A 21,311-nucleotide genomic window follows, 5' to 3' on the forward strand; every position below is an offset into this window, starting at 1 on the left:
GATACTGAGAACTGTGAGTGCACAAGTTAATTTGCATCAATTTCTTTAATTTTTTATCACATCCTGAATGCATCGTGCTGGTATATTTGCAGTGATTTTCTTAGGGAAATCTTTGAAATTTCTCTGCTGTCTTGAAAGCATTGACAGCCTGCTGGATGGGGTTCTGCAGCCACTGGTCATCTTCTGCCACCTTACCCAGTGGCTCATATTCACCTCCAACCTTTGGACAGGTATTACAGTTGTGCCCTGTCCTGTCCTCCCTTGACATTCACACTTCCAACAGAGATAGTGAACAGGAACTTTGATCAGTTTTTAAAAAAAAATAATAATTTAGTGTACAATTTTTTTTCCAAAAATGTATGATACATTTTTATTTTACATTGAGCAGCATCTGCCACCGGTCTACCCATTTCATTACCTTACTTGTACTCCTCCACCAAGTATGTCCTCTCGCATTTTTCCTCATTGCCTGCCAGGCTCCCTAATTTTGGTATCTTTAGCAAATTTCAGTATCATTTCTCCAGTGCCTATGTCCAATACACTTGTAAAGAGGTACAGTAGCTTGCTGTTTAAGGTACTGGACTTCAAACTCAGAGGTCACAAGCCAAACCCAGAGGTCACGAGTTCCACCATGGCAATTTGTGAAACTGAATTCAAAAAGATCTGCTAATTTGTGAGCTAACAGCAGAAGTGGAAGCTGCCAGATCCTCATGAAAACCCACTGGTTTACTCATATCCTTCAGGAGAGGAAAATTGCCACACTACCCAGTCTGGTCTCTGTGTGATTCCAGTCCTACACTATGTGGTTGCCTCGTAATGTTGTCAGGGCAGCTTGGAATGGGGTTGCTGGTGTCACTCACATCCTGAGAACAAACAATTTTTTTAAAAATGGAGAACCAACGAGGTCAGCGTACAGTTCCCTGTTGCAAACCACTATCCACATCTCACTAATCTGAAAAACATTTATTTAGCCTTATTCTTAGTATAAGGTGTCAGCAATCTAATTAAATGCTGCTTTAGATAATGCTGCTCAGACTGTAGATTGCATTGAACGATTTGAAAGAAAGCCATAGGGAGCAGGGAAGCCGGAATGGAATTTGTCCTATTTAGAAATCTCCTGGGAACAGCGCTTCTTTGAACGAGCAGAGTGGCAAGATACGTATTTGTTTCAAACTCTAAAGTGAGACTGAATCTATAGCAATCTGTTTCTAGTTTTATATATTTGCTCCTTCTGTGTTTTCAGAAACTATCAACATTTGAAATGTGCAAGCTGATAATATAAACTGGTGTCTTTCCTTTTTTAACAGATTATACTGACTTGGCAATGAGCACAGTGACACAGACCCAGGCCATTCAGTACTCAGGACCTTTCATGCTACTGGCACATCACCTCCAAACTCTTGCAGGTTTGTAAATGACTCAGCTTCTTTCTTTTTCCCACTTTTCCCCCCCCCCCTCCTCTACCTGGGCATTGGCCACTTACCCTTACCTTGCATAATTGACCCTTTTTCACTTGAGTTTAGATGGTGAATTGTGGGGAGATATTGTAGACAAGCTTGATGTTTGTGGGATTTGTACTTGGGCTTCTTGTGGGCTTTGTACTTGGGTTTAGAGGGGATGTGCGAGACAAGTTCTTTACACAGAGGGTGGTGAGTGCCTGGAACTTGCAGCCGGGGGAGGTGGTGGAAGCAGGTACGATAGTGACGTTTAAGAGGCATCTTGACAAATACATGAATAGGATGGGAATAGAGGGATACGGTCCCCGGAAGTGCAGAAGGTTTTAGGTTAGGCAGGCATCAAGATGGCGCAGGCTTGGAGGGCCGAATGGCCTGTTCCTGTGCTGTACTGTTCTTTGTTCTTTCATTTGCCATCATTTCAAAAATTATTTATTCTCAGGATGTGGATGATACTGGCAAATCCATCCATATTTGCACAGAGAGCATGCATGTGAACACTTTCCAACAGGATCACTGGGTTACAATAAGAGGCAGGAACCCCCTTTCATTTTATTTTTGCTTCACTAGATTAGGTGTGCTGTGGTCAGTTGTTGCTCCTCCATTGCTGCCCTGCTTAGATAGTCTACCTCAACACAGATAGGGAATCTAACATGGGACATTCTGCTCCATATGGCTCACTACCACACCAGGCAGTGCATTTTGTTCACGGTCAACCAGGGAGCAAATTTCTCTATTTCAAGGACTATTGTTTCTGTCAGAGTTGTCTGTTGTGTCATTGTATCTTGATAGAACTTGGTTGAACAAATCAGATGTACAGAAAATATCTATTTACAGTATAATAGAATTCTAAATACTGTATGTATTTAAATATCAGTTCTTGCGTTATAATAATTGTTTTTGAAAGAAGAATTGCAAACATTGTAATTGAATAATTTTTTAACCTTTCAGATGATGTGGAAGAAATAGAAATTCAGGAAAAGCCAGCACTGAGAGTCTTCAAAGCTATCACATTGGTTCAGGAGCCAGGCATGGTTGTGCTGGAGGTGATTTTATTGTATAATGTGTTATTGCAATATTTTTTCTCTCCCTATTTTCACATAATTAAAGAAAGGAAAAAGAAAGAGTTGCATTTATATGGCGCTTTTCACAACAACTGGACATCTCAAAGCGCTCTACAGACAATGAAATACTTTTGAAATGTAGTCACTGTTGTGCAGGAAATGTGGCAGCCAATTTGCACATAGCAAATTCCCACAAACAGCAATGTGATAATGACCAGATAATCTGTTTGTGAGATGTTGATTGAGGGATAAATATTGACCAGCATTCTGGGGATAACGCCCCTACTCCTCTTTGAAATAGCGCCATGGAATTTTTTACGTCCACCTGAGAGGGCGGACAGGGCCTCAGTTTAACGTCTCATCCAAAAGACGCCACCTCTGAGCGGGCAGCAGTCCCTCAGTACTGCGCTGGAGTGTCAGCCTAGATTTTTGGGCTCAAGTCCTGGAATGGGACTTTAACACGGAACCTCGTAACTCAAAAGGCCATAACTGATCATAACTGAGCCATAGCTGACATTTAAGGTATGATTAAGTGAGCTACAGATTTACCAATGAAAGAAAGAAAAGACATTCATCTGTGTAGTGCCTTCCGTCTCATTGCAGTGTCCTACAGTGCTTCACAGTCAATAGATTATTTTTGAAGTGTTGTCACTATTGCTGTGTAAGTAAATGTGGCAGCAGGAAGCATACAAAGCAAGATTCCGCAAAGAACATTGAGATTAATAATCAGTTAATCTGTTTTGATGGTGTTGATTGATGTTCGACATCAATTGGTTAAATTGGATCTTTTACATCCATCTAAGCAGGAAAAGAGAACATGAAGTTTAAAATCTCATCCAAAATAAAGCACTATAAGCAATATGGCACTTCCTCAGTACTCTACTGAGATGTCACCCTTAATTATGTGCTCAGTCTGGGAACCCACAACTTTCTGACTTACAGATGAATGCAACCAGTTGAACCAAGCTGACACTTGTCAATGCTATCCTCTTATCAGTAGTCATCATGGTGTAACTGTTTATCACTATTTCCACATTTCTTGTTTTTTTTCAGGTGTCTGCACTGCTTTGTTCAGATTCATTTCTGATAATTTTGACTAGTATTCTTGTCTTTTTCTATGAAACTGCATATATTTTCCAACTATATTTTATTCAGTAATCTTTGATTGATGGGGTCAAGTTAGCAAACCAGAGAGTGATTAAATGAATAGGATTTGATATTTCAGTAAAGCTGCCTATATAAAGTCTTTTCTTTTTCATAGTGGGTGGCAAATCCATTAAATGACATGTATGCAGATGCAGTGATGACAGTGATTCTGGAAGTGCAGTCAAACCCTAAAGCACAGAAAGGTGTGTCCATTTTCATAGCTTCAGTTTTTGCCTCTTCATGTATTGTCGTGTCCTTTTTCAAAAAAAACAATTTTCTTCCCTTTGCTGCTGAAATTACTGACTTGTTTGGGGTATGAGTTCATGAATGCTGGTCACCCTCCAGTACCTTGCCCAGGTAGTTAGTCATTCTTTATGTGTGAAAGTGAACTTTGGCAGGTTGTTCAACTATGAAAGTCATTATAATCTGAGCCTGATCCGATCATCGCTAAACATCAATATGCACACTTTTCAACAGGGTGACTGCATAACAGTCAGGACCAGGAAACCTTGTTGATTTTTCTTTTCCTTTCTATTTACCGAGCTATGTTGCGGTACCCCAAACAGCAGACCTAGCTGAAATCAGTTGTCTCAAAACTAACCAGGAATTAACTCTTGAGACCTTTAGGTCTATGTGATTTTATATAATGCAGGCCTGCTCCCTTACCCCCTGGCCAAGAGGGAAGCTATGATGTTTTGTTGTATTAACAAATGTAAGGCTTTTGCTCATTATCATTTAGTATGTTCTGATGTTGTCTTATAAGGGATCCATTCATGGTGTTGCAGCTTTTTAGGCAGACAGTTTAAGGGCATAAAGCGGACTAGTATTTGCATTCTAAAGTATGCAACAGGAAAAATAAATTGATTATTCCATTGAACTCAGCAATACTCAGCCAAGTAATTCATACCGTAGAATTGAATCACTGCTGCCTCTTGGTCTTCTCTAAATCGAAGCAGGTGATTTTGAACACTCGTTTTATGGTAACAGAATTGTGTTGTATTTTTAAACCTGTGTTGTAGATGCTTCTCAATTACAATAGAACTATATGTGCCGTATAAACCAAAAATAGGTAATTAATTCCCAGTTAATTCTATTTTATTGAGTGTTATTTTAATAAATTGACTGTTAGGTACTAAAATATTTCTATTTTCTCTAGTTGTGCAGCAAAGTACAAATAAAAAATTTGACAAGGAAACTTATGCAAGGAGGCTGGAGATTATGCTCGAGTAAGTTGCTTCATTTGTTTGAATTCCAGTGCAGAAGAAAATAGTAATCCAAGTGTAATCGATCTTTGTAACTGAGAACAAGCCATATTTTTGGAACATTATTAGTTTATTTTTTCTCACCATCATTGCATCCCTTTTTGTTCTCCCCATTCCCCCTCCCCCCACCTTTCCCAGGCCAGGACATCATCCATCATTCTACAGGGTCCCAAACCTCTCCCGATGCTACCAGTAAGAGTTGTGTAAGATTGTCTCTGGATGACTTGGCCTCGGAATTCCCTACTTTTGGAGAAGTCTCTCTCTGAAGAGGTGGCTGAAATCAAATTTGTTCAGCGAGTAACTGGCTAGGCCTAAACCTTCCATATCATCAGAACAAACAACTTCACAAATTTGATTAGATTGTTGGAACTTGTGGATGTAATGTTTGAACTAATAATTTAAGTGAACTGACAAATATCAAAAAAAATAGATTGGATACTAAGTCATCCTTCTAACCAATTCAAAATAGATTTCACCATCCACTTAAAACTGCCATTTGATAATTCTTCAACCTTTTCTTCCCATCTGGTCATTTCTTACCACTTGTATTGCTTCATTCCTCTCAGCCTGGATGTGCTTTGTTATTCTACAAGGCAGAATTTTGCACTGTGTATGCTGTCGTGTAGAACGTTTTATATGAAAGTTATACTCATATACTTTTAAAGCACTCAGTGGCAACGTTCTCTCTAATTTTTTTGTTGTATGTGGGCCCTTTAATTTTTTTTTGCACGGCTGCACACACACAGCAGCTTAAAGGGGCCGCCTTGTGCTCGCCTGTGCAGAAACCTCCCGGTTGGCTGCCACACAGCTTAGAGGGAATATTGCACATTGGTTAGGTAACGTTAAAAAGGCCCCTATTTTGGAGTAAGTATTTGCAGCTTCAGTGAACGAATCAACTTCAGGGCCATCAGTAAGCATCTCCAATAGGAATCCCCCCAGTCAACATACTTTCTTGTCCTGGAAATATGTCAGTAAGCTCCAAGCTGTGTGCAATTCTTCCATTGTCACTCTTAAACCAGATGTCCAAAATTATGTTGCTGCTAAATGTTTTTCCGTTCCATGTCGGAAAAAGTATTTCTTCTCCTCTTTCTCCAACCCCCACCCACTTCCTGCTGTGATGGTTTGTGTTTACCTGTGAGAAACAATAGGTGTGAATTCACCGTTCCGATAAATGCAATCTTATCTAAAACTGAGTGCAAAAAAGATAGAGAATAGAAAGTAGTATGAGTCTATTTATAACTGAAAGAAATGCATATTGTCAGTATTGTGCTGTATTCAACATTATTGTTGTCTTAACTATAGTCTAAATGTTCTTTGTGACAGATTTAACAGGTGCAAATAGGATTGAGATCAATGAAAGGAGACCAGTTGTGATATCCATGTCTTTTTTCCTTTTCAGCCCTTTTGAAACAGTTACTTACCTGCAAAATTGATTTTTTTCCCCCTTTCAGAGATATGTTTGGACAGGAATGTGTGACTAAATCTAAAACTGGCAATACTCTCTCCGTAACAGTTGATGGCAAGTCAGCAAATATTTCTCTGGATACACGGGCAAGTATTCACCACTTTCCTGACCAGATAAAGCAATTGCTAATGAGCAAGATGGGAGGAACTCTTTTTTTTTGCCTCTTTATGTTACTAAAGCCTTGCCCCACCCTCCTGTTCCGTTCCTTTGTACTGGTTGTGGCATGTCTGTGATTACATAAGCAGGAGGGTGAGGCTGCAGACTCAAACATGCTTTTCTATTGTGCACCTATAGGAAATATGTAGAATTAGAATCACAGAGTTGTATATAACCACACCATAGGATTCCTAACATGTTCAAATTACTTTTCTGGGCTGGATTAAGATCTGAATTGACTTATTTCAAAAAAGCTAACTTCATTGAGTCAGGGTTAACTAATAGAGAACTCAGAGGACTACAGTGAAGAATGACTGTAGTAAATTGCAACAGAATAAATAGTGTGAATGCTTTGCATTGCACTTGTTTTGGGATTAAATTTCCTGTGTAAGAAGGTAGAAATACCGCTTTTGACTTACACGCTTTTTTGCTACAATTAATGAAGATAGAAATTTTAGCACTTCAGTTTCTAAAGAGAATACCGGTTTAGATTTTGTAAGCTACTGTTGGTCTTTTTGTACATTATAAGCCTCTGAACATATCTCCAGTGATTCTAGACATCATGGAGAGGTCTAGGATTTTTACACAGCTAGTCTGAATGATGTCTGCACTCTGATAAGTAGATTGAAACTTGGATCTGTGCTGGATTTTAAGCCCACATCCGCAAGGATGCTAGACAAAGCAGTCTGATGTTAAGTCAGTTTGGCCCATTGTGTCTTTTTAAAGCATTTCTATTTTATTTCTTGCCTTGATCTGCCTGTATGTTGCAATCCTTTTCAGAGTTTCAAAATGTTCAGTTTTATAATTGTGATGCATTCAGTGTCATGACTGTTCAGTTATAAAGGTATCTACTATTACTTTTAGTTTTTAGATGTGAGGCACTTTCTTTTTAAAGATTTGTCTAGCATGAGTTAATTGTGTGTATAAGAATGCAGTTTTCTTTACTGGTGTCAGCCGTGAGTCAGAAGGTCCTGGGTTCAAGACCCACTCGACTTGAGCACATCATCTAAGCTGGCAGCTCAGTGCAGTATGGGGAGACTGCTGCATTGTCAGAAGTACTGTTCTTCAAATGAGACATCAAATCAAAGTCCTGTCTGTCCCCTCAGGTGGACATAAAAAGATCCCGTGGCACTATCTAAAGAAGAGCAGAGGAATCTTGATAATATTTGTCCTTCAACCAACATCACTAAATCAGATTGTCTGTTCATTATCTCATTTCTGTTTGCTGTGTGCATGTTGGCTGCCATGTTTCCCTACATTACCACAGTGACTACATTAGCTGTAAAAGCACTTTAAACATCTGAGGTGGTGAAAGACACTATATAAATATATCTTCTTTTCTTTGATAATTCGGACTTCAGATGCATAGGAGCAGACTAGTTGTAGAGTTGGTTGTGCATTTTTCAAAATATCGCAGAGTACTGTGCCTATGTGGAAAGAGTGAGTTTGAAATTCAGGCAAACAGTTGGAGGTTTATTCAGGGTTAAGTGAATAGACATATTTGCAGTTGACCCCAAGATTAGATGCGATTCTGCTGCAGAAGAATGCACATTATAGCCAGTTGATGTCAACTTTCTGTTTCTTCAAAACTCACGTTACAATGACATCGCTTTTAAATTCAGCTGGAAGACCACAACATCACCTCATCCATGACTTTCACTCTTTGTTTTACTTTAGCTCAATACACCAAAGACTCCAAAAGGCTCCAGTGCACAGTCTCAAGACATAACATAAGCCACGTTATCAATTTGCATGTACAGAAAAGAATAAACCTACATATGTATCCAAGAGATTAAAACTATCCAAGGCTATTTTATGATGACAGTTACAGCTTTACAGATTTGTTGACAATCTACAGATATTGCCTGTGATCTACATTTGTGGTCTCTTAATTTTAAACAATGCACCACAGAACTAATATAAAATGGATTACAGTATAAATGATATTTTTGTGTAAAATAGATTCAATTACTTTTCCTCAATCTCGTAACAGTATCTTAAAATTATACTTTTAACAATTGTTTATATACCACCCAGACCTAATGTAATTGTATCACTCTAGTTATATGCAGGTGTTTAATTGTAATAGTTTGAGAGCACGAATAAACTAAAGTCTCCTCTCTGCCTGCTGAGTGTGCCAAGTAAAATGAGTTGTCAATCAAACTAAAATCATTTTCAGTAAACATAAAATCTACGGCACAAAATTGCCCATAATTCAGATCAATCAGACAGCCATCCTGGGCTAAGGATAGACTGCTGGGTGAATAATGCAGCTTTCATTAAATGGATGTGTAGCATCTTATCTGTACTGGGGTTGAGATAAAGCACATTATTGAACACTGCTGGGGAATTTGACAGTGGCCTTAGCTCATTATATACCTGCCCTATGAGTGATGCTGAGTTTTAATGTTTTGTTCCCCATTGCTGTTAATAATTACCTTGAGCACAAACATTTAAAAGGATTTTTCAAAGATTACTAAGGATGAATAAAAAATCAATTCAAAAGCTTCCTAATTTTTGCCTGCCCATTGTTCATTTCGGAGTCCTTTAATTTGAAAGATAGAATTTGTCCCTAAATGAACTTTATTTTCAACCACTGTTAACTTGGGATGGAATTCTTTCATTGTGACATTTTTAAAAACTTTGTAGGAGATATTCAAGTTTATTTACTTCACCTGTAGCACCCAATCATAGCACCATATCTATCAACTGAAATCAGCTGCAGGATCCATCAGTGAGTGGCTCTGTAGGAAGTAAACTGGATCCAACACTTCCACATTGACATGTGGGAAAAGAAATAAATATTTACATTAAAGTGGATCTTTAAAAGCTTTGAAGAAAGTTTATGTGGAATCATTTTATGTTAAAAGTAGCTGTTCCTAGACTAGTTTTTTAAAAAGTTTTCCTAATTCTATTCATGTTTTTTCCCAACAGATGGTTGTGTGTGAAGAGGGTAGTGTGGAGGATGAACCACTTCGAGAAATGGTAGAGGTGGCAGTGCAGCGGCTTTATGAAACAATACACCCAGCACTCTCTTGAAATTGTGAGAAATGGTGGTCAATGTGAACAGTGCTCTACTTCTGTCTTCAGATTGAAGGATGTTGTGTTTTAATCACATCCTCTGTTTTTGTTTTGCTAAACCTATAAGTAAATGCTGCAAATGAACTTATCAAATTTTTTCCTATTCATTCATGGGATATATGCATCGCTGGAAAGGGCAGCATATATTGCCCATCCCTAATTACCCTAGAAAAGGTGATGGTGAGCTGCCTTCTTGAATTGCTGCAGTCCTTTTGATGATACTGTTATGTAGAGTGTTGCAGGATTTTGACCCAGCAACGATGAAGGAACAGCGATATAGTTCCAAGTCAGGATGGAGTGACTTAGAGCTTGGACAAATTGAAAATATGAATTTTGTTGCAGCCTTCAAATAACTTAAACTTTTAGAAAAACAAATACACCAGTTTTAGGGAAAAACTAGTAAATTACATCCTTTAGGCTGAAATTACAGAGACTGAAACGGCATTATTGGTGACTTTGCAGTCAAGCTACAATTGTTTTCCTGAAAACACACTTTCTTTGCTGTCAGTCTTGAATGAGTGGTAAGATGGTAAATAATAAGACATGACACAACCTTAACAGATGAGTACTGGGTTGTCTGTTGGGTGCATAGTAAATGGAAACAGATCTGTTTTTTAAAAATACTTAAGTTTCTACAAAAATAAATATTTTTAACATTGAAATTTTTCGTCATGTACAAAACTTTGTGATTGCAGGAAAGGGAGTATCTTTGTACACATTCTACACTGCAGTGGTTTAACTTCCTTTAAAGTTTATTTTAGAATACAAAATATAGCTGGCACACGTTACATTATGATAGAGTATGGTTCATACAGGATTGGGGATTTTTCTTAAAAAAAAATTATGGGAATGGTTTTCATTGCTATATTAGTGTTTTTCTTTAAATAAAATATTCACAACATACAACAGGAAATCTTATGTGACAGTTGCCAGCTTTAACATCAAAGAAATGTACGATATTCATTGCAAATAGAAAATATAGTAACATAGGAATTTCTAGAAGATAAAAGCTAGTCTGTCTGGTTTGCCTTCTAGCCTCCTGCTTAGTCACATGTTCCAACAATAATGGAGTTGTTGACTAATCATGGCAATCAATTCCTATCAATGGGTCAACAACAGATCCAAACTTGACGCAAAACACCCCAGTGATGGAAAGCTTTGGAAATCATGGGTCCAAAATCACCTGTTCATCCCAAGCGTGTTATGCTCACATGTCATATCCCACTAAGTTCTGTGTATACTGTATTCCCAAATATATTTGAAAGAAAAACAATGGAAAAATAAATAAAAGCAAAATACTGCAGATGCTGGAAATCTGAAATAAAAACAAAGTGCTGGAAATACTCAGCAGGTCTGGCAGCGTCTGTGGAGAGAGAAACAGAGTTAATATTTCAGGTCAGTGACCCTTCTTCAGAATGGAAAAATAAATTTCTGACATCTTGTGTGAATAGCATTCTATTCCATACCGGGTCATTTTATTTAAAAGAAATAACTATATTGCCCCAAATATATTTGAAACAGGAGGATAATCTGTGTTGTGTTGTACACTTTGACATACCTGAGGATCTTAGTATTGACATAAGGTAGGTTAGAAATGACAATGTTTTTATTTTTAAATGAAACAAATTAATAAAGGAAGAAAAGCCCGCGCGTGAGGGAAGAGCCTTTGGTCCAGAATTCAACGACCGACCTTTGGTTCCTCAATGTGCCGTGGGCTCTGTGTCTGTGCGGCAGGGAGGGGGCAGTAAGGTCGAGCATAGCCGGCCCGGCGCCATGTCGAGCTGCGGCATCCAGTGGCCGCAAATCATCTTATTCGGAGACTCCATCACTCAGGTAGGAAAGGCCTCAGCCTGAACCTGGGCCGCGATTTCCCCCTTCTCCGCCAGTCACTGGCAGCTCCCGCAGGCTGCGGGCCCCCTCCCTCGGCCGGCTGGCAGAGACTTTGCCGGGGTCAGTCAGGAAAGGCCCAGTTCCGGCCCCCCGCCCCGTGTTGAGTTCGCACCCCGGCACAGCCTTGGTTGGGGGTGGGAGGAGTGATTCAGAGACCCTGGTCCCTGTCACAGCAGCCAGAGAGTGCCCAGTGCGAATGGCGAGGCCCTGACCGGCTCCCGACCACAGTTCAATGTACAAGGAAGAGAGTGAAGCCCAGAGGCTGGGGTGGGGGTGTGATTGTAACCCGGTTCAAATCCAGCCCATCCGGATGGTTTCTGTCGCCGCCACCGCTTATAACGGCTACTTTGGTGCCATCGCCATTTGCTCATTCACTCACGGTGGACGGTTTTAAGGAAAATACTAAGGTCGAGTGAGGTGACTAAATGTCCCCGCTACACTTTAGAAAATATGGTCACCCTAACCCCGGGCCATCAAGTGGTAAGTATGCCTGCACAGTCAGACAGTCATACAGCAGAAAAACAGGCCCTTCGGCCCATCGTGTCTTTGCCGGCCATCAAGCACCTATCTATCCTAATCCCATTTTCCAGCACTTGTATGCTATTGAGTTTCAAGTGCTCATCTGAATACTTCTTAAATGTTGTGAGGGTTTCTGCCTCTACCACCTCATCAGGCAGTGTGTTCCAGATTCCAACCACCCTGAGGGTGAAAACATTTTTTCCTCAAATCCCCTCTAAACCACCTGCCCCTTACCTTAAATCTATGCCCCCTAGTTATTGACACCTCCGCTAAGGAAAAAAGTTTCTTTCTATCTATCCTGTCAGCGCCCCTCATAATTTTGTACCTCAATCAGTTCCCCCCTCAGCCTTCCCTGCTCCAAGGAAAACAACCCTAGCCTTTTCAGTCTCTCTTCATAGCTGAAATGCTCCAGCACAGGCAACATCCTGGTGAATCTCCTCTACACCCTCTCCAATGCAATTACATCGTTCCTATAGTGTGGCAACCAGAATTGTACACAGTACTCCAGCTGTGAAGTAACTAGCGTTTTATACAGTTCCATCATAACCTCCCTGCTCTTATATTCTATGCCTCGGCTATTAAAGGCAAATCTCCCATATGCCTTCCGAACCACCTTATCTACCTGTGCTGCTGCCTTCTGTGATCTATGGACAAGTACACCAAGGTCTCTCTGACCCGCTGTAGTTCCTAGGATCCTACCATCCATTGTGTATTCCCTTGCCTTGTTAGTCCTCCCAAAATGCATCACCTCACACTTCTCAGGATTAAATTCCATCCGCCACTGCTCTGCCCATCTTACCAGCCCATCTATATTGTCCTGTAATCTAAGGCCTTCCTCCTCACTATGACACCACCAATTCTCGTGTCATCCGCAAACTTACCAATCATACCTCCTATATTCACATCTAAATCATTAATGTACACTACAAACAGCAAGGGTCCCTGTGGTACACCACAGGTCACAGGCTTCCAATCACAAAAACAACCCTTGACCATCACCCTCTGCCTCCTGCCACTAAGCCAGTTTTGGATCCAAATTGCCCTGGATCCCATGGGCTCTTACCTTCTTGACCAATCTCCCATGTGGGACCTTGTCAAAAGCCTTACTTAAGTCCATGTAGACTGCATCAACTGCTTTACCCTCATCTACATATCTAGTCACTACCTCGAAAAATTCAATCGAATTTGTTAGACATTATCTCCCCCTGACAAAGCTATGCTGACTTATGCTTGATTAATCCCTGCCTTTCCAAGTGGAGATTAATCTTGTCCCTCAGAATTTTTTCTAGTCGTTTCCCAACCATTGATAAACTCACTGGCCTGTAATTACCTGGTTTACCCCTACTACCCTTCTTGAATAATGGTACCACATTCGCTGTCCTCCAGTCCCCTGGCGCTTCTCCTCTGGTCAGAGAGGATTTGAACATTTGTGTCAGAGCCCCTGCAATCTTCTCCCTTGCCTCACATAGCAGCCTGGGATACAGCTCATCTGGGCCTGGGGAATTATCCACTTTTAAGCCCACTAAAACCACTATATCTCCTCCCTTTCAATGCTGGTTTGTTTAAGTGTATCACAGCCCCCCTCCCTGATCTCTACACCTACAGCGTCCTTCTCCATAGTGAACACAGGTGAAAAGTAATCATTTAAAACCTCACCTACATCCTCCGGTTCCACACACACATTGCCACTTTGGTCCTTAATGGGCTCTGCTCTTTCCCTGCTTATCCTCTTGCCCTTAATATACTTATAAAACGCTTTGGGATTTTCCTTTATCTTGCCCACCAGTGTTTTTTCATGTCCCCTCTTCACTCTCCTAATTACTTTTTTAAGTATCCCTTACAATTTCTGTACTCCTCTAGTGCCTCTGTTGTTTTCAGCTCTCTGAATCTGCCATAAGCTTCCTTTTTGTTCCTTATCCAATCCTCTATATCCCTTGACATCCAGGGTTCCCTGGACTTATTAGTCCTACCCTTCACCTTTATGGGAACATGTTGGCCCTGAACTATCACTATTTCCTTTTTGAATGACTCCCACTGGTCTGGTGTAGACTTCCTTCAAGTAGCTGCTCCCAGTCCACTTTGGCCAGATCCTGTTTTATCATATTGAAATCGGCCTTTCCCCAATTCAGTACCTTTATTTCCGATCCATCTTTGTCCTTTTCCAATAACTACCTTAAATCTTACAGAGTTATGGTCACTATCCCCGATATGCTCCTCCACTGACACTTCTACTACTTGTCCGGCTTCACTCCCTAAGTTTAGGTCCAGTACCGCCCCTTCTCTTGTAGGACTTTCTATGTGCTGGCTCAAAAAGCTCTCCTGTATGCACTTTAAGAATTCTGCCCCCTTTAAGCCTTTTGCGCTAAGATTAACCCAGTTAATATTGGGGAAGTTGAAATCCCCTACTATTATTACCCTATTATTTTTACACCTCTCTGAGATTTGCCGACATGTCTGCTCCTCTATCTCTCCCTGACTGTTTGGAGGCCTGTAGTACACTCCCAGCCAAGTGATTGCCCCTTTTTCTTTTTAAGTTCTACCCATATGGCCTCATTTGAGGAACCTTCTAAGATATCATCCCTCCTTTTTATTTATTTTTATTTTAGAGATACAGCACTGAAACAGGCCCTTCGGCCCACCGAGTCTGTGCCGACCATCAACCACCCATTTATACTAATCCTACATTAATCCCATATTCCCCACCTTCCCTCAATTCCCCTACCACCTACCTATACTAGGGGCAATTTATAATGGCCAATTTACCTAGCAACCTGCAAGTCTTTGGCTGTGGGAGGAAACCGGAGCACCCGGCGAAAACCCACGCGGTCACGGAGAACTTGCAAACTCCGCACAGGCAGTACCCAGAATCGAACCCGGGTTGCTGGAGCTGAGGCTGTGGTGCTAGCCACTGTGCCGTCCTTACTGCAGTAATTAACTCCTTGATCAACAGTGCAATGCCACCTCCTCTTTTACACCCCCACCTTTACACCCCCACCTTGGTTAGGTTGGGGTGAGCTGAGTTAGTTTAGTAGATGGATAAGCCAGGTATCACAACAAAGCACCTTTGAACTCCTAACCGTTATAAACTTTAGGAAGGTGGACCTAGTTGTCTTAGGCCCAGTATCTGTTGGGACCCAGTAGAATGGTACATACTGACCATTACAACAACAATTTATAGCACCTTTAACATGTTAAAATGTCCCAAGGTGCTTCACAGCAGCATTATAAACCACAATTTGACACCAAGCCACTTGGGCAATATTGGGGCAGATGTCCAAAGAGTTAGGTTTTAAGGTGCTTCTTAAAAGAGGTGGAGAGGTTTAGGGAGGGAATGCCAGAGCTTAGGGCCTAGGCAGCTGAAGGCACAGCCACCAAAGTTGGAGCGATTAAAATCAGGGCTGCTGAAGAGGTCCTAATTAGAGGAGCGCCAATATCTTGGAGGGTTCTGGAGCTGGAGGAGATTACAGAGATAGGGAGGGGCAAGGCCAAGGCTGGACTTGAAAACAAGGATGAGAATTTTTAAATCAACGCATTGCTTGACCAGGAGCGAGTTAGGTTAGCGAGTTCAGGGTTGGTGGGTGAACAGGACTTGATGCACATTGAAGAAAATTAGTATTAGTAAGAAGGTTGTATTGGAGAAATTAATGGGGCTGAAGGTTGATAAGTCCCCAGGACCTGATATTCTACGTCCCAGAATGTTGAAAGAGGTAGCTATGGAGATAGTGGAAGTATTGGTGATCATCTTCCAAAATTCTATAGATTCTGGAACAGTTCCTGCAGATTGGAAGATAGCAAATGTCGCCCCACTATTTAAGAAGGGAGGGAGGGAGAAAACAGGGAATTACAGACCTGTTAGCCTTACATCAGTTGTAGGAAAAATGCTAGAATCTATTCTAAAGGATGTGATAAATGGACACTTGGATAATAATGATCTGATTGGGCAGAGTCAACATGGATCTATGAATGGGAAATCCTGTTTGATGAACCTGTTGGAGTTTTTTGAGGATGTTACTAAAAGAATTAATAAAGGGGAGTCAGTGGATGTGGTATACTTGGGTTTTCCGAAGGCTTTTGATAAAGTCCCCCACAGGAGGTTGGCTAGCAAAATTAAAACACATGGGATAGAAGGTAATATACTGGCATAGATTAAGGATTGGTTAACAGGCAGAAAACAGAGTAGGAATAAACGGGCCATTCTCACGTTGGCAGGCTGTGACTAATGGGGTACTGCAAGGATCAGTACTTGTGCCCCAGTTGTTCACAATATGTATCAATGATTTAGATGTGGAAACCAAATGGAATAATTCCAAGTTCGAGGATGACACAAAACTCGGTGGGAATGTGTGTTGTGAGCAAGATGCAAAGCGGCTTCAAGGGGATTTGGACAGACTGAGTGAGTGGGCAGGAACATGGCAGATGGAATATAATGTGGAAAAATGTGAGGTCATCCACTTTGGTAGGAGGAATAGATGTGCAGAGTATTTCTTAAATGGTAAGAGATTATAAAGTGTAGATGTACAAAGGGACCTGGATGTTCTTGTCAATAAGTTACTGAAAGCTGACATGCAGGTGCAGCCAGCAATTAGGAAGGCAAATCGTATGTTAGCCTTTATTGCAAGAGGATTTGAGTATAGGAGTAGTGAAATCTTGCTTCAATTGTATAGAACCTTGGTTAGACCTGGAGTACTGTGTGCAGTTTTGGTCCCCTTACCTTAGGGAGGATATTATTGCCATAGAGGGAGTGCATCGAACATTCACCAGACTTGTTCCCGGGATGGCAAGACTGTCCTACGAACAGAGATTGGGGAAACTGGGCCTGTATTCTGTAGAGTTTCGAAGAATGAGAGGTGATCTCATTGAAACTTACAAAATACTTAAAGGGAGAGACAGACAGGGTAGATACAGGTAAGATGTTTCCCCTGGTTGGGGAGTTTATAACCAGGGGACACAATTTCAAAATAAGGGGGAAGCCATTTAGGACAGATTGTAAATCTTTGGAATTCTCTAATCCAGAGGGTTGTGTAAGCTCAGTCATTGAGTATGTAAAAAGCAGAGATTGACAGATTTCGAAATAGAAATGGCATAAGGGGATATCTTATTTGATCTTTATGTCGTCATTGTCGACAGGAATAGTGCCGGAAGACTGGAGGATAGCAAATGTTGTCCCCTTGTTCAAGAAGGGGAGTAGAGACAGCCCTGGTAATTATAGACCTGTGAGCCTTACTTCGGTTGTGGGTAAAATGTTGGAAAAGGTTATAAGAGACAGGGTTTATAATCATCTTGAAAAGAATAAGTTCATTATCGATAGTCAGCACGGTTTTGTGACGGGTAGGTCGTGCCTCACAAACCTTATTGAGTTTTTCGAGAAGGTGACCAAACAGGTGGATGAGGGTAAAGCAGTGGATGTGGTGTATATGGATTTCAGTAAGGCGTTTGATAAGGTTCCCCACGGTAGGCTATTGCAGAAAATACGGAAGTATGGGGTTGAAGGTGATTTAGAGCTTTGGATCAGAAATTGGCTAGCTGAAAGAAGACAGAGGGTGGTGGTTGATGGCAAATGTTCATCCTGGAGTTTAGTTACTAGTGGTGTACCGCAAGGATCTGTTTTGGGGCCACTGCTGTTTGTCATTTTTATAAATGACCTGGAAGAGGGTGTAGAAGGGTGGGTTAGTAAATTTGCGGATGACACTAAGGTCGGTGGAGTTGTGGATAGTGCCGAAGGATGTTGTAGGGTTCAGAGGGACATAGATAGGCTGCAGAGCTGGGCTGAGAGATGGCAAATGGAGTTTAATGCGGAAAAGTGCGAGGTGATTCACTTTGGAAGGAGTAACAGGAATGCGGAGTACTGGGCTAATGGGAAGATTCTTGGTAGTGTAGATGAACAGAGAGATCTTGGTGGCCAGGTGCATAAATCCCTGAAGGTTGCTACCCAGGTTAATAGGGCTGTTAAGAAGGCATATGGTGTGTTAGCTTTTATTAGTAGGGGGATCGAGTTTCGGAGCCACGAGGTCATGCTGCAGCTGTACAAAACTCTGGTGAGACCGCACCTGGAGTATTGCGTGCAGTTCTGGTCACCGCATTATAGGAAGGATGTGGAAGCTATGGAAAGGGTGCAGAGGAGATTTACTAGGATGTTGCCTGGTATGGAAGGAAGGTCTTACGAGGAAAGGCTGAGGGACTTGAGGTTGTTTTCGTTGGAGAGAAGGAGGAGGAGAGGTGACTTAATAGAGACATATAAGATAATCAGAGGGTTAGATAGGGTGGATAGTGAGAGTCTTTTTCCTCGGATGGTGATGGCAAACACAAGGGGACATAGCTTTAAGTTGAGGGGTGATAGATATAGGACAGATGTTAGAGGTAGTTTCTTTACTCAGAGAGTAGTAGGGGCGTGGAACGCCCTGCCTGCAACAGTCGTAGACTCGCCAACTTTAAGGGCATTTAAGTGGTCATTGGATAGTCATATGGATAAAAATGGAATAGTGTAGGTCAGATGGTTTCACAGGTCGGCGCGACATCGAGGGCCGAAGGGCCTGTACTGCGCTGTAATGTTCTAATTCTAATATGAGGCTAGTGTGGGAAAAAGGCATTGAAGTGGAAGATCAGCCACGATCATATTGAATGGTGGGGCAGGCTCAATGGGCTGAATGGCCTACTCCTGCTCCTACGATCTTTCATGAAGTCAAGATGACCTGAAATGCTTAACGGCCAGTGAAGCAGTTTTGAAGTGTAGTCAAAAATAGAAAACACAGATGCCAATTTGCAAACAGCAGTTCACATAAACAACAATGAGATAAATGACCAGATGATCAGTATTTTAGTTTGCTGGTTGAGGAATAAATGTTAATCAGGAGAATCCCTGCTCTTGAGTGAATAGTACCATGGAATTTTTTATGTTCAACTGAGAGGGCAGTTTACATCTCACATGAATATTAGGGGATATGAGAATAGTGTGGGAAAACGGCATTGGAGTGGATGATCAGCCATGATCGTATTGAATGGCGGGGGCAGGGCCGATGGGCTGAATGGTCTACTCCTGTTCTTATGTTCCTAGGAATAAGGACATGAGCACAAAATTTTGGATGACCTCGTTTACGGAGGGTAGAGTGTGGGAGGCCAACCAGCAATGTGTTGGAATAGTCAAGCGTAGACAAAGTCATGGATGAGAGTTTCAGCAGTAGATGAGCTGAGGCAGGTGCAGAGACAGATGATGTTACGAAGGTGGCAATAGTTTTAGTGATGGCGTGGATATGTGGCTGGAAGCTCATCTCAGGTTCAAGTATGACACCAAAGTTGCGAGTCTGTTTCAACCTCATACAGTTGCTAGGGAGAGGGATGGAGTTGGTAGCTAGGGAATGGAATTTTTAGCAGGGACTGAAGACTGGCTTTGGTCTTCCCGATATTTGCAGGAAATTTCAGCTGTCTGATAAGCAGTGTGATAATTTAGCAACAGTACAGGAGTCAAAACAGATGGTGGTGATGTAGAGCTGGGTGTCATCAGAGTACAAGTGTACATCCTTAGGGGGCACCAGAGGTAATGGTGCTGGAGAAGCCATTGCAAGTGACACTGTGGCTGGTCTCACCCAGCTGGATGACAATCCTGGAGAGGTGTTGGAGGAGGATGGTGTGATCAACTGCGTCAAAACTGCAGGCTGCACAGCTGTGTCAAAGCCTGCAGACAGGATGAAAAAGGATAATTCACCTTTGTCACAGTCACATAGTTTCAGTACTGTGGCAGAGATAGAAACTTGATTGGAGGAGTTCAAACTTGGAGTTTCAGGAAAGATCGGTATATATTTGGGAGGCGACAGCATGGTCAAGAACTTTGGACAGGAAAGGGAGGTTGGAGATGAGGTGATAGTCTGCAAAGACAGCAGAGTCAAGGGTTCGTTTTTTGAGGAGAGGGGAGATGATGGCAAATTTAAAGGAGAGAGGGACAAACCTGAAGAGACAGAACTGTTAACAATATCAGCTAACATGGAGGCCAGGAGGGGAAGTTGGGTGATTAGCAGTTTAGTGGAAATAGTGTCAAGGGAGGAGGAAGTGGGTCTCATGGTCAAACTGAGCTCAGACAGGCGAGAAACTAGAGGAAGATGTAATTTCAGGACTAGGGCAGAGAGGATCATTAAAGGAAGTTTGGCCTGCTGGGCTAGTGGATGGGGGGGAAGCAACAGAGGCAGCTGATCAGATGGTTTCATCTTAGTGACAACAAAGTCCCCTGCATATTAAGGTAGGGATGGAGGAGACAGGAGAGAGGTTTAAGAAGATGATTTGTAGAGAAAAGCCAGAGGTTATCTTTGCATTCCAGGATGATCCTGGAATAGTGAGCAGTTTTGACAGACGAGAGCAGGACTCCAGAGTGCTTTATATGGTCCAGCCAGATATGGCAGTGAATAGCTAAACCAGCGAGCCGCCATATCCTTTCAAGTCTGCGCCACTTAGACTTAAGGGAGCAGAGATGGGGGACTTACCGGGGGAACGGCCAGGGTTAGAGGGAGTAATAGTTTCATTGCGAACAATGACATTAAAGGTAGAGCAAAGGTACTTGTCCAAGTATTCAGGTGCTTCACTGGACATTGATACTGAGGTTGATATGTTGTTAGAGATAGTCATTTTTCAGAGGGATACTGTTTGATTAGGTTGTTAATTTTATCTTTCCGTTAGTGATTCATTTGTTGCAACACTGTCAAATAAAACCTCTTTAATCACCTGGGACATGTGGGCTGGTTTAGAGGTTTGATGTCATGCTTACTAATCCTGCATTGTCTGGTTTTGTTTCCAGCAGCAAGAGTAGAATGTGGCATTTCCATTTCACTAGGGTGGTGGGCTGGAGGAAGGGAAGAAAACTTGACTTAAAACCATTTGTGTCGCCTGAATTCTCTCCAAGATGAACCGTGATGTGATGTGACGTAGAAACATGTCAGTAAAAATGAAATTGTTTTTGATTATCTAATTGTGCAACTGTATTCTTGTTGCTCCTTAGGGTTCCTTTGATAAAGGAGGGTGGGGTGGTGCAATTGCAAACAGACTTGTTAGGTAAGTTAAAATATCTACCTATGATGTGATGTCTGTAAAGGAGCTGTTTACCTTAATTATTTGTGTTGGCAGTAGAATTGGTAATACAATATTGCAATTCTACTGAAATGCAACTTTAAAGAAGCAAAAGTACACAATAAGAAGAGAACTGCATTTTGTTACAATTATTAGAACTCCCTTGCTCGACTTCAAAATAGTTTTTTTTTTAGTTCATGGGATGTGAACGTTGCTGGCAAGGCCA

The 21,311-nt window shown here is 41.5% G+C and overlaps 2 protein-coding genes across 5 annotated transcripts in view; both read left to right on the forward strand.

Annotated features, from left to right (window-relative positions):
- cpsf3 (cleavage and polyadenylation specific factor 3) overlaps positions 1–10,290 on the forward strand; it is a 35,215-nt gene extending 24,925 nt beyond the window's left edge. The window contains exons 13-18 of the mRNA XM_068022412.1: positions 1,308–1,406; positions 2,406–2,500; positions 3,780–3,867; positions 4,821–4,890; positions 6,378–6,477; positions 9,482–10,290. Coding sequence (XP_067878513.1) covers positions 1,308–1,406; positions 2,406–2,500; positions 3,780–3,867; positions 4,821–4,890; positions 6,378–6,477; positions 9,482–9,586 — 557 coding nt within the window. The 3' untranslated portion in view covers positions 9,587–10,290. The remainder of the gene's footprint in view (positions 1–1,307; positions 1,407–2,405; positions 2,501–3,779; positions 3,868–4,820; positions 4,891–6,377; positions 6,478–9,481) is intronic.
- A 1,027-nt stretch (positions 10,291–11,317) lies between these two features.
- Positions 11,318–21,311, forward strand: part of iah1 (isoamyl acetate hydrolyzing esterase 1 (putative)) — a 53,271-nt gene continuing 43,277 nt past the window's right edge. The window contains exons 1-2 of one of the 4 annotated variants that reach the window (XM_068022413.1): positions 11,318–11,461; positions 21,018–21,070. In XM_068022413.1, the coding sequence (XP_067878514.1) occupies positions 11,402–11,461; positions 21,018–21,070 (113 nt within the window). In that variant the 5' untranslated portion in view covers positions 11,318–11,401. Of the gene's footprint in view, positions 11,462–11,599; positions 11,999–20,816; positions 20,954–21,017; positions 21,071–21,311 lie in introns of those variants that run through there. The other 3 variants (XM_068022415.1, XM_068022416.1, XM_068022414.1) reach the window with 3 other exon arrangements.

This window comes from Heterodontus francisci, chromosome 3, assembly GCF_036365525.1.
Source record: "Heterodontus francisci isolate sHetFra1 chromosome 3, sHetFra1.hap1, whole genome shotgun sequence".
Taxonomy (NCBI): domain Eukaryota; kingdom Metazoa; phylum Chordata; class Chondrichthyes; order Heterodontiformes; family Heterodontidae; genus Heterodontus; species Heterodontus francisci.